We start from the raw sequence: 14046 nt of genomic DNA on the forward strand, positions 1-14046 counted from the left end.
TCTCCTCAGCTGCCGGTTAACCTGGCCGATCTTCGACCCACTTTTCTCCAGATTGTCGCTACGTTTCTCCATTTTCTGTTATCTCTTCTATTATTTTCTTCTCTTTTCCTTCTTACTGCTATTTTTTTTTTTTTATTCTTCGTGCTACCGCTATTTTTATTTTTATTCTTCGTGGCAGGGGTTCGCTTTGGCCTGGGGAGTCAAGTTCAGAATTTGCTTCAATGATATATGGCGCCATCTAGCGTCTTGAATGGGTATAATGTCTAGACCCTGAATATAAGACGACCCCCACTTTTTCAGTCTTATTTCAATGCAAAAAAACACCATCTTATATTCGGGCCAATACGGTATATGGAAATATTACTGATAATGTATGTTTTTGTTTTTTGACATTAGATTTAGTTGTGTTCATGGTATGGCTCGTTTTCTTCAAACAAATATTTAGTATAATTAGGACTTTACGACTAGTCTAGATTATATTCCACTGTCACATTTGGGTGACTTTGCAGACGTGGGAACGGAGCCCTCAAGATCAAATGATACCGTGGTTGGGTGTCAATACATGCACTCAGCCGCCTCTTTTCGTCAGCTGAAAGAGGATTGAATCACCTGCGAACTGAATGAGGATATCTAGAAAAAGGAGAGGTCGAGTTTTCAGAAATGACTTTTTTTTAAAAATCTTATTATTAGTATTACAGTATTATCTGCTGCTCCTTTTCAACGCTACTACCATCTTCATGTTCTTGGCAGCTGTGTCAAAGTTGTTGTTTTTTTTAACCTTTTCCTATCTATTCATCGTGCACACCTGATCCCTTTTGTGCACGTAGATGTAAAGGCTAGCACATCCTCACCTTGTCATAATGAGACCCACTTCCTCTCACCCACCTGGGACAGAAGGCCAGTGGAGGTCAGCCCTCATTGCGCTCAGGGATAATTGGGTCGTTCAAATAATCCTCTGAGAGTAAGAGACACTGAAACCCTGTGCTCATATTTAGCGGCTCTGCGGATAATACGGTGTCACTGCACCTGAAGAAAAAAGATGGCGGGTGTTGGTCTCATTTCGAGATTGATCTGGGTTAGGAGTTGGCTTTTATTGGAAGGACCACCTGTGGCTCTGATATAATGGATAGCCGGGGAAAGGTGAAGGCTGCAGTGCTTAGCCCGTTGACTCATCTGGAAGATTAGGAAAAGGGCTGCGGGTTTTGATTCTTTTGAAATTAAATCCTTTTTTTTAAGGGGGGGGGGGGAATACTCTTGCTCCCCAGGCACGCCTTCCTGTTTCTCTGCACTTGGGTCCTCCACCTCAAAATCACCAAAAAGATCTTCAACCTCGACGTTGAAAAATGACACAGGTAAAACTCAAGTATGTCTTACGTCATCTGCTTATTTTTGTAAATTTGTCTGTTCTTGCAATTCAGCTGGAATTTGACTGCAACAATCTCCTGTTTGTCAACACCAAAAAGGTACAGCAAGTGGCATAGCGCTGTCTCCGTGAGGGAAAATAGAATCAATTCATCTCATGGAGGTGTGCTTCGCAGTCTGCAGCCACTTTTTTCGAGTCTTGAACTCTAAAATGTAGAATGCCCCTGGTTGTCATGGTAATCAAATCTGCACTCACCATTGGCAGTATATGGGGCAGCATGAGGGCCGGCTCACATGTATCAGACAGGGTCACCCTCTCGTGGCCTAATTTCCTTATTTCACATGAATTTGCATAGACTTCACCGAAGCACTGTCAAAACACGCAACCTCCTCTCAAAAACAAAATGCTGACCTTGGATGGTTGCGTCTCTGCTTGTGTGATCGCAATTCATGTTGCTCTTTTCACCTCCAAGCACGAATAATAAATCGAGCTTGACCAAGAGTATTATGCATTTTATTAATTGAGTAGAAACTACATACATAAGCTGGAGCCTTCTGTTGCGTGACAAATGTGTCACTTGCACACGACATCAAGGTATTCTATCCGTGCCCTTGAAATCAGGTGAAGGTGACACTTGTGGCTGGCCATGTAAACGGAATCCCACATAGACAATTTTCAATGACTGTACTTTCCTCCTTTGAAAACACAAGCTTGACTTGTTCCATATTCCATTTCCTTTTAGAATCCGGCCACACACCAACGCACAGCTCTGGGCTGTTCTACTTGTCTCATTAACTTGTAACCGTGCCACACAATGCCCGTTTTCTTCTGGTGCCTGACTGTGAAAGATGATAGTTTAATTCCCTCGTTTTGATACTGCCATGCTTGGTATCCCTTCTGACAGTGACCCCGGTACACAAAGAGGCTTCAGGCTAAATGAAGTAAATACTGGTTCATATTTAATGACCATCTCTATTATTTATTTAACTGAAAAAAACAAAAGACGAGTACCGTTTTTCATTTATGCGTCGCTCCAGAAGACGTTTCCCATTGAAAAAGGAGAGCACTTTTTAACGGCTGAAGGGAAAGTTTTCAAATGATTTGTAAGAGATGGAAATTAAAAGTAAACCTGAGTCAGCATTGACCACACTGGAAAGTAGTTCATTTAAAAATATGAGTTGTAGCCATCGTTTATTTGGGGATTCCCTTTTCAAAACAGTCACTTTATGTGTGTGTGCGGGCGTGTGTGTGTGCATGAGAGAGTGACTCGCACGCAGCTTTCTGGCTACCTGTCAAAGTCAGCTGCTATGTCCTCGTGTGTGTCTCAGCCACCTGGGTGAGAGCACATATTTTAGATGCAATTGATCAGGGTGGGCAATGTGTCCATCGGGATTGACCGGTAGCTCGCGGTGTGGTCCCAAGTCGAACGCGAATGTAAAAGGGGAAAAAAAGCAACCCTAACCATTTGTGTTTCTGTGTGTGTGTTATGAACTCATTCAGTACCAGCCAATTCTAGACCAAGTCTTAAAAGACGTTTAAAAACGTCTTTGGGAGTGAATGAGTTAATCGTATATTCTAGTGTGAATCCACACTGCACCCTTAGCGTTCTATCAGTCTCACTTTTTTACAAAATGCACTGTACATTGTGCCCCAACCTCCCTCGTATAAACTCCTAGACCTGCATCACCGGAAGTTGTTCGCCGTCAGCAGTCTGGAATTGCAGTTTGCGATCAGAGTTGTTGCTGAGATCTTTTATTGTTGTTATTATTATTCGCATCCAGAGTTTGTTTTGTGTACAATTCACAGAGGGCAATGGCAAAGAATGGGAATCTGGAGTGCCGAGAGAAGGATTGTCAAACGGTACACGTGAGCTACGATCATTAACCCGCTACAAAAGTGCGTCTCATGCTTCCGCGTCACGTCTCGACCGAGTAGATAATCCCCCCCCCCACCCCAAAAAAAAGTTTTGATACATGCAGAAAGGAAGTCTCAGAACATGGTTCATTCTTTTCATCATTATTTTCTATCTTTTAGACTTTCTGCATTTCCTCATTTGCCATCCAGTTTAGAGCCGAATGAGCACTAGTTCAGTCCTTGAACTTAAGTGAGCACAGTTAGTGGTTACACACGCGCCACGTGTAGCACAATTTGAGTAAAAAGGACTAAATATAGCACTGGAAATAACACCAGCCTACATCATAAGTTTATTTGTTTGGTTATTCAAAATCAATTCCACTTTTTTATAATGCTTGTTCCGATCAGTACGACCACGGCACATGCATGAATGCATGCGTGCACAGGCAGACACACATTTTTTAACCTTGTTTACGTCCCTGCTTGCTGTCATTTGTTAGTCAAATGCTGCACATAAGTCAAGCAGACCCGCCGTCACACAAGCCGAAACAATAAATAGATTCTTGTTCTTGAGCGAGTTTCCTCAACCCCATTTAGGTTTTACTCAGACTAATACATTGCAAAGCCTACTTCAGGAACATTACGGCGGTGTGGATACATTTTGCCAAGATTGTGTCAGGCAGAGTTTCGCAGCGTAATATTTACATCACTGGGGCGCCAAGGCTCCTTTTTGAGTCATTGAGTATATTTTCAATTCCCTTTTGAGAGTGAAGGGCCGCACCGTATTTGGCTGGGCTTTCCATCAAGGACATGCGGGCGATCTGCCTTCCGCTCGCATGTGTGCAAATCTTGAGCCTTTGCTGTGAAGAGGAGCTGTTTAATCAGGGCAGCGTTTTATTTCAAGTCTCTAACGTGGGCAGCAAATTTTCTCGAGGGCTTTGCTGCATCACTGCACAGCCCTCATAGCCGTGAGCAGACCTCCAAAACTTTTAACACTTCAGCTATACTCCCCCCCCCCCCCCCCCCCCGCCCTCCTACCCCTCAACTTTGCAGCTGCTTAGAGAAGACACCAAATTCCCTCAACAATTGAATATAAAAGCTAGTGTTCAAAGGCAAAAGCTAGTTATTGCGCGGTTCAAATCTCACCGTAACATGTATTTTGCATGCATGTTGTCGACGTGCGGTTCATCAGCGCTGTAAATGCTGTATGTGGGCGGTGTGTGCCATTTGCACAGTGGCCATGTGTTTGCGAACGTGCCTGCGAAAACATAACAGGTTGGTAAACGAGGTGCGAGGTTTCTCATCTGTTCCCCCGGTTTCTTATTATGGTGAAAAGAGCAACATACCAACATACTGTAGATGGATTGGATTGGACAAGCTTTATTGTCAAATGCACTGATGAAATAACAACAAGAGTGGATGTTTGTATTTCAAATTTCAAGTTCAGAGACAGAAAAGGAAGGGATGTTTCAGTTCTTATAAGTATAGGTTTTATTTATGCAGCATCTTTTCCAGGCGGACTCACAGAGTGCTTCATGAAAATATAAAATTCAGAATCACAACACCTCTTCCTCAAGAGAGAGTCACAAATCCATTGAGAGCCAACGTCCAAGTCTCCTGAATTGATGTGGCCCTTGAGCACAAAGCTCTGGTTTGAGTGACAAACTGATTTGTCATTTCCACCATTTTGGAGCATGTGGGAGGACGGGAGATAACTGCCAGGTTCACTGGTGAGTAATTCCTCCCATCTGTAGCGATACACCTGCTGCTGGTCTGCTCACTAATGTTGCTGTCCGTAACACCCAGTGTCAGAAAACCTTCTAATGCGTTGATGTGCATTTGCTTTGAAGGGATAGATTGTACAGTCATGACTGCAGCCATGCTTGAAATTGGGGTGGATTTGTAAAATTGTATTTTAACTCGGGTAGCAGAAGAACATTACGTCTACCAAAAAATAAAATAAAAAATGTGTAGACTGAGAAGAATAAATAAATAAACTTTTTATTGAGAAAAAAAGTATGTACAGTATGTACTGTATGTATGTCCAAGATACTGACAATAATAATTTACAGATTGTAAATGTCATAAAGAATAGGATAGTGTATATTTTTTATAAAATCATAAAGTCATAACATCAGCAAATAAAATATTGTTGGCGTGGGGCCGAAAACTGCTATGTCACAATTTGGTCCAACCGGGCTGGGTTTTGAGGAGGACCCACCTCTCCAAAAGTGTCTTCCTCCAGCATTTCAGCTTATCGAATGGACTCTCACATCATTCTAAGATTGTACAGCACCATATTGTGTTCAATGTTGCACACTCGGCATTTGTTGTCGTTGTCCTGGTCATTCTAGAAAGGGGATTCCCCCATCTGCGGCCCCTTCTCAAGGTTTCTAATTTTTCCCTTTATTTTTTTTTTCCCTTGCCCTCCTTGGGGTCCAGATCAGGGGATGTCATAAATATGTGTCCACTGTAGGCATTTGAAGCCCTTTGAGACTTTTCTGTGATTAATGGCTACATAAATAAACGTGCCTCAACTTTGTAAATTTCACATTTTTTCCCGCAAATTTATACTACGAGTTAATCCACACAAGTGGTTTATTATTATTATCACTGCTATTATTGAGCAATCTAAAGTGTTGAAAATAGCCTGGGCGTTCAGATGATAGAACTGCATGCTTGACATCGAACAGGTTGGATTGCCCTCTTTGTTACACCTGGAGTTAATCTTTAAATTTTATTCAAGACATGTTTGGGTGTCGGAGAGAGAAAATGAGACGGAGAGTGCAAAAGCATAAAAACACTCAACCCACAAAGTATTGCGAGTTCATCCTTTAGCGATGCCTGCAGGTATTTAACTGTCTTTATTTATCGAGTGTCCACATGCTTGCATAATGCTCCTCCTTATCTAAATGTACTTCTGGTGTTTGCTCTGCATTTGACATTTATCCGTGTACCAGTAAATGCTGTATATTTATGTTGCGCTGGCGCTCTCCCTGTGATGCAATAGTCGTTAGCCTCCTAGCATATTTGCCTTTCGCAATTTTTAGCATTGTCAAGAAAAATAGTTTTGGTCTCAGTATTTTTTCTCACCTTCTCAGTTATTGAGGTTATGTTAATTCAGAAAGGTTGACGCAAGGAAACTAGACTTTTTTTTTTCCATTGACCGAAATTCAAATCTCATTTAGATTATGAAGATGTTGCGACATGACAGTTTGCGAAAGCTGTTGTCATAGATTCAAAGTAGTTATCGTTTGATAAATTGAACCATAGAAGCATGTTTCGCTGTCATGAAGATATTGGGGGGGAAAAAAGCTCGAAGATAAAAAGCAAATAACATACAGTTGAAAACAATATCATATAATAGAAGGTCAGCCTGAAAAAAAAAACATGGAAAGAGTAATTGTAAAAGAAGAAAGGCTAACCTTATCTGGCAACTCCAGTTGCAAGCTCTTCCTTATTTTTAATGCGGTGAATGACTAGTAAGGCACGTTTCTTTTTTATTTTTAAACACTCAACACAACCATTTGTGTCTTATGAACTGGCACAAGCTCCAGGTTGCTCCCTAATTGGCGAGCTTTATGATTCACCTCAAAAAGGAACTTCAATAACAAATGGATACAAAAAGGAGAATTTATTTTCTGTTCGCAGCTATCGTGGACACTTGCAATGATTCATTTTTGTTTCCATTCCTTCTGAACCACCGAAAAAGATATATCTCCAAAAATGTTAAACATAAACATGTTCAACACCAGTACATCACTTTTATCTCCAAATCAGCTAAAAAAAGAAATCTTTTTCCCAGAGGACCAAAACTCTCTGCGGAATCCACATCTGCTGTCCTGATCTCTGACCTCCATCCCCATGACTCACCCATTAGCTGGAGTCGGCGGAATAAAGTCCCCCGTCTACGTCCACTGCGAGGAGAACTAAAAGTCCCCACCGTGTTGAAATTTAAACAAGACCGATACTCAAAATTGTAATTCTGTAAGTCTGTTGGGATAGCATTACAAGAACGTGTTCTACAAATGATGCAGGCTGACTGATGAATGCAGTAATAATGGCACGGCAGGAAAATGTGTTAAATGCCACGAGCGTCAATATCAAATTACAAGTCAGCCGTTTAAGAATTTCGTTCATGGCAAGGGGAAAAATGCTCCTAAATTGGTCAGCTGGTTTTTTTTTGGGGTTGTTTTGAGAACGCTTATCAGAGTTAAAGGTGCTGGAAAAGCTCGTGCCCAAAGTGAGATGAGTTTCGAAAATGTGGCCTTTTCTTTTTCTTCGGGAGACATACAGTAGATTATCCTAAATGCAGTCTGAACAAATTTCTCCTCTGGAGGGGATGAAAAATAGAGTACCCTTGAAATGAAACCCTGCTGTTACGCTACAGGAAGTGCACAACAGTTCTGAGAGGTAGGCAGAAAAAAGTAGTTATTTGACATGACTTGGTTGTATCGTTCCATATTTGATTGGTGGGCAGGCACTCCAGACACACAACTATTCTTCTCCAAACTATCAATTTAAATATCCCTTTCGTACGTAGAAGTCTTATGATGTCATGGAAAGGATAAGCTAAACAACACACTCCATGTTGACACTTGCATTCTTGACAGGCAGTGGCAGTCGGAACGAACCGAGCCAGGAAGTCCTGCCAGCGGCTCCACGATGGACCGTACAACCCCAAAATGAAAAGTAAGAGCAACTCACAGCAACTGTGAGGTACATGCCGATGTACCTCATTCGTTTCTGGCGACGCGTGTGCGATCATGGAGAACAGTTATTGAAGACGAGTGTGAATTAACTGCCGCAACACAGTTTGCTTGATACACCGGTGACGGATGACAAACAGCCCACAAAAGAACCCGGCGGAGCTATCGGGTGAGTGAACAAACCAAAACGGTTTCAAAATTGTGAAAGGATATGAATTTGTATCTTTATTGCCTTCAGGTCAGACAGTATATTACGGCGTGTAATGTCCTGCCATTTTGCGATGAAGAGTTGATGAGCAGGAGCAAGATGGCGAGGGACCATCTGTCTCTCATTAAAATACGTTTGCGGGGAAGCATGAGAGCAGTCACCGCTGGACTCGGAGCAATCCATAATTCAGATGTACGTACACGCACGGGACGAGAGACAGACCAAGGATGTTTCTGTTTTTGTTGACATTGCAGTCAGGTAAAACGAACAAGAGCTGTTCCCTCGTTCAAGCGGAGTCAAATACTGTTATTCGTCCACCTTCTGTGTTCATCTTTGGAAATGCAAGTTGATTTGTGGTTTCGTAGCGACCGTTCGCCGTCGTGCTAAGAATTCAATTTGTAGTGAGGCTTTGCAGCTTTCCTCCATTCGAATAGCATAGTTTTGTGCGCCACCTGCTCCGGTCCCCCTTGCTCGGCTCCCAGTTATCAGCCGCCACCCTCCTCCGACACCAGCAAGTCTATTTCCCAGGTCACTGATTAGTAATTGGAACTGTCTGACCAGACGTGACTGCTGCCTTTGTTGCGCTCCGTCTACTGTGATGTGGAAAAGTGTGCACATTGGTCATTTCCATAACTGGCATTTGGGGAGTGAAAAAGATCCATTTAAATGAGCCATTCTGTCCTTGGAAGTGATTAGCAACCCGGAGAAAAGGATCAGATGAGACCAGGAACCAGACTTTTGACAAATGACCGTATTCTATCAATACCTTTAAAAAAAGAGAAGAAAAAAAAGGATTTGCGAATACTGGAACACATTCTCAAATGAAACTCAGGTTTGTCTGCTAGTCGATGCAAATGAAAAGACAATCTTCCAGGAACCATTCAAGTCCGAAAACAAACCATTTAATTTATCCATTCCGTGCATTTTCTGATCCGCTTTTATCTGGAGCCTATCCCAGCCGTCTTCGGGCAGTGGGCGGGAAACACCCTGAACCGATTGCCAGCCAATCGCAGGGCACACAGAGACCAACAACCCTCCACACTCACACTCACCTCGGGACAATTTTGAGTGTTCAATCAGCCTGTCATGCATGATTTTGGAATGTGGGAGGAAACCGGAATACCCGGAGAAAACCCACGCAATCTTTTCGAGCCTTGACTAGATATTCCCTTTTCTTAGTTAAATGACATTCTGTGATGATTCAGCATTTGGGATCGTGTGCCCGCTCACAGTCACCCACCGACTTGAGTTCATCACTGCTCCATCTGGAAGTTGTTGTTTTTTTCGAGCAGCTCTAACGTCGCTTCAAAGGACAAAATTCTGACCCATCTGCATGTGTTGACAGCTCTTGATGCGGGAGTTAATTGCTGGAGAAGATGCTTCACATGAACCGTGTCTGACGAAGACAGAAGGGTTGAAGAGGAAACTGCCGTGAAGTTGACGACCGCTATTAATAGCATAAGTGAGCCAAAGTGCGAGAACCAACATCCACTCTCTGGACCCATTAAATAATCTCAATGCTTTACCTAGGAAGAACGGAATAGTTTCTTAAGTACATAGGCCACGTTATTGTCCCGCAGGAATGTATGCTTGCGTTTCTGTAACTTGGACAATAATGACAGATGGGGTTAGATGCCTCCCTCCGAGCTTAGCAGCCATTGGACTAATAACCTGGAGGCCAGTAGTGGCGAAGTCACAAGTTTGACTACATTTCTCAGTAGCGTGGTGGCATCGTTGTTTGCAACACGACGGTGAAGTTACATTTAGGATCACATAACTGTAGCGTCCACAGAAGCAACATTTGCCCGGGCAGTTGTAAATCTCTATTACATCTCTTCAGTAGCTAAGACGAGTACTATGTGGTATGTAAAAAAAATAATAAAAAATGATACTTGTGAGTTGTCTGATAAACAAAACAGTTACTGAATACAGTAATCCCTCATTTATCGCGGTTAATGGGAACCAAAACCACCCGCGATAAACGAAAATCCGCGAAGTAGCGACCAATTAACATATACAGGTTAAAAAAAAAAAAAATTTAAGTTCGCAAACAGTCCGTGAGAAGCTACAAAACAACAGCGAGTCACATAGAGCAACATATACAGTACTGTACTCCATGTATATGAAAAAAATATATACTGTATATATAGTATATATATATATATATTTATATGGACACTGTATGTCCAACACAAATGTGAGCGCATCCCCATTAAGGTATTTTGTGAAGTTAAAGCGCGAATCTCCAACTAAGCTCTTCATCGCACCTCAGTCAGCAAGAAACGAGAAGCTAACATCGCAATAGATAGCGACATAGAATAACACTGTGTTCCATTCCTGTCATCATCTGCCTTTTTATTGACCTTAGGTGAACGACGACTTCATCTGAAGCTTTACATTGTTGTAGAATAACACTGCTGTTGAGTAAAGGATTACCACCCAGATCAAGCTTCTCCTTTGTTGTATTAATCGGAATCCCTTTTTCATCATGGAGAATGGTTGAGTACAGCGCCTGTCCAATCAGACTTTGCGCCACCTTTTTACTGGTCTCGTGGTTCACTTGTGTCGGATGGAGCACGACTATGTTTGGGTGTACGCAGAGCACGGGAGCCTCCGCTAATTTACCTTTGGTAAATGGTCATTTTGATCCCATTACTGAGAGAATGGCTGTCGGTAAAAACCCCATTATCACGGTGACTCATCTTGGCCCAAAAAATGATTGAACTGTAAAGCATTTTGTCTGGATGCACTGATAGAGGAGTGGACGTGTTTGTGTGTGTATGTACGAGAGCTACTGCCAAGCCTGTTTTGAAAGGGGGATGGAGATGAACATATCGGAGAGCCGTCTCCAGGCCTTGGCTGACCCTCTCACTTTGACCATTTGAGTGAGGGTGATATCCTGAAGAGAGGCTGGTTGTGGCACCCATGGCTCTGTAAAACCTTTTTTTTTCCACCCTTTCCATTCGAATTGTACCAACGGCGGGCTTCTTTCAAAACTCGTCACTGCAAGGAAAGACGCAAAGGGCATAATGAACATAAACTGAAGAGAGAAATGAGATGATGATTCATAATTATCTTCCCTGAGTGTGCATGTCTGGTGAGAATTCTATAAAATCGATTGATTCATTATGTACTGTAAAATGATGCAGGCAAAGAGACAATTCTCAGAATGAGTCCCTGACACAAATACAGAAAGCCTTCTCCGCAATTGTTTCATTGTTATAAGCAGCAGATATGAAAAAAAAAAAATTCACCCCAACGTGAGCGATGAGACCAGCTGTAAGGTTGGACAGAATTGGAACGCCGAGGTCCCATTCTGGTTCTCGTGAGCTCAAACAGAAGACCCATTTCTGTACGTCCTGTAGTAACCTCACATTTAAGGATAAAGCGATGGAAAGGAAATGTGTCACGTCACTTTCCCTGGAGCTGGCTCCCTGTCAGTGAATGAATGGGCAAATTCATTTCACTTCTGCCCAAATGCATATAATGCATTTTCCTTCTGTTAAAATAAAAACACCCCCCCCCCCCCCAAAAAAAACCACAACAAGCATTTCAAACTATCACTTAGATTTAAAATAGGTTTACGCATAATCTAAAAGTTTAAACTGAAATTTATGAGGCGCATTTCCTTGATCAGTGAACATTGAACACGGTCTACAAATGTGTGATGGTGCCATTGGTTGGACTTTCTTCGCACGTCACATGACTTCATCAGTGGTTTTCCAGGAAGTAAACTCCCAGGTCTAAAGGTGACAGTAAATAACATGCAAAATATGCTTGTCGTGTCTACTGAGGATACTCTGCACATATTCACACCAGAAAAAAAGTAGTCAGTAGTCACTAGCTGTCCACTGTCGTAACCGCTGTCCCTGAAGAACAAGGACAGAAAATCTCCTTCAATTCGAAAATGACCCAAAAGTACAAATCTGCGAAAATGTATACTTTTTGCCAAAATTTAAATACAGTAAAATTTGGTCACTGATTTTCAAATTTTACACAGTTAATATGAAACTTTACCAACATTAAAACAACGTTGACAGCATAAAACGTATCCGTCAGTAATCCGAGTTCTTCAAAATTAGGTAGCTAAAACACAACATGTCTGAAATGCATTTTTATTGAGGTTTCAAATGCTGAATTGATAAGATTATTCAGTCCCAAAACAAATGGGATATTGTTTCCTCTTCATGAGAACAAAAAGAGAAACAAGTATTCGTATGTTTACATGCCACCACTGCATTCGAAGTGATCACCCGCATGCAAAACGAGGACTGGCTTGTGTACGTCATGTGCGTTCGGTGGAAGACCCCGCAGCCGGACTGAGTGCCGACAGGTATGCGCAACCAATGGGGGCGCAGGGGGGAGTGTACAACAGATGAGAGGCGGCGCACGCCGTTTCACACATCCAAGCACACCTTCACACGCAGATGAGGTCGACAGCAGGCGAGCATTTGAAGCAGAGCCGCTTGCGACTCATTCAGAGCCGGGGGATCGCTTGTTCTTGTTCGCGGAGCGACAGGTTATCTCGTGCAAGGAGAAGCATCCAGCCGCCTCACCGTCCGTCTGCGGAAAACCTTTGAGAACCCCCCCAACCCCTTAACAACATCACCACCTCGCTCGTCTCCACCACACGAGCGCCTGAGTCGATGTTCAACTCCATGCATTCTCATCCCCTCATCTAAGCGCCAAATTTTATCCGCCGACGCCGAGATGGAAAACGCGCACACCAAAGCGGCGAGTGAAGTTTTAGACTTTTTCGGCGTGAATGAAAACACCGGACTGACTCAGGAGCAAGTGAAAGTGCAATTGGAGAAATATGGGCCGAACGGTGAGTAGTTTGACTTCTTTATCTCCTCATCACCCCCCCCCCCCCGTTCTTGAAACCTGCAAGATTCAATTAGCATCTGTCAAAATATGTGCTTTACGTTGCATTTTTCTGATGAACTTTCGGTGCAATGTTAGATTAAATGGCACCTTTTTAAATATTAGGACGAAGAAGATTTTGTTACATCGTCACAAAGACGGAGTCCCTCATTCTATAATACACATAAATGTACTCTATATGTCTAATTACTGGACTGCAAAATAGTTATTTGTACCCCTTATATGCACCACCAGGGCTGGTATGCTCACTTATTGAAATTGTCCTTGTAGGGACTCTACGAGTCCCGAACAAATGACAAGTTATTTACCCTTAAAGATATTAATTAACTCCTTTAATGTGGTCTGCTGGTCTTTTGAAGTCGTCTTATGTCAGGTTCCTAAAATAAGTCAAACAAACCCGCAAACTTCCTCTGTGTACACACCGTACACATCCCTGCTTGTCATTCAGGCCACCATGCAGGAAGTACACACACTTCAACTACTCGAATGGAAGATGAGGCGATGACGTCGATGAAACCCAAAAGCTTGATCAACCTGTTTTCATTTTAAACACTTGTTTCTCAAAAATAGGCTGATACTTTACCGCTCAAGTCACAAGATAACATCAAATAAAAACTGCGGGCTGTCATGGCATCAGCCTTGCAGCAGGGAAATACAAATGGCCCCAAAATTAATACAGTTGAACCTCGATTTAACGGGTTGTTTAAGGAAAGGCTCCTCAGCTAGTGCCGGTTGTACATGACATCGTAGTGCTTACATACAGTGCAAATTGACTGTAAATAAATATGAAAAAAAAAAAAGCTTGAAACTGTTTGCAAAATTTTCAAGTTTATTCAAGTTTACCTTGTTGGTGCTTTGAGGAAATGGCATGCACTGCATCTGGTCATGTTTATGAGTCACGATGCTGGCACTTCCTTTTTTCACCTCTGTTATGATTAGTTTCCATAGATAAGGTCTTAACGTACTATATACTTTGAGCTGCATCCTTTGGGCAACGCTTCCCATTAATTTTGATGGAACACTCGCCC

The 14046-nt window shown here is 42.4% G+C and overlaps 1 protein-coding gene and 1 long non-coding RNA gene across 5 annotated transcripts in view; both read left to right on the plus strand.

Annotated features, from left to right (window-relative positions):
• The first annotated feature begins 1017 nt into the window (after nt 1-1017).
• On the plus strand, nt 1018-10566 carry LOC147193553 (uncharacterized). The gene is made up of 4 exons (XR_015103069.1): nt 1018-1352; nt 7831-8095; nt 8165-8326; nt 9480-10566. It is a non-coding gene; the product is annotated as an uncharacterized LOC147193553 (long non-coding RNA).
• Nucleotides 10567-12562: 1996 nt separating this feature from the next.
• atp2a3 (ATPase sarcoplasmic/endoplasmic reticulum Ca2+ transporting 3) overlaps nt 12563-14046 on the plus strand; it is a 48873-nt gene continuing 47389 nt past the window's right edge. For all 4 annotated transcript variants that reach the window (XR_015102999.1, XM_086130488.1, XM_086130487.1 and 1 more), the window contains exon 1: nt 12563-12962. Coding sequence is in view for 3 of the 4 variants with exons in the window: in XM_086130488.1 (XP_085986614.1) it covers nt 12845-12962 (118 nt within the window). In the remaining variant the exon portion in view is untranslated. The remainder of the gene's footprint in view (nt 12963-14046) is intronic.

This window comes from Hippocampus guttulatus, chromosome 15 (assembly GCF_054856545.1).
Source record: "Hippocampus guttulatus isolate MCC_2025c chromosome 15, RoL_Hgut_1.0, whole genome shotgun sequence".
NCBI lineage: Eukaryota > Metazoa > Chordata > Actinopteri > Syngnathiformes > Syngnathidae > Hippocampus > Hippocampus guttulatus.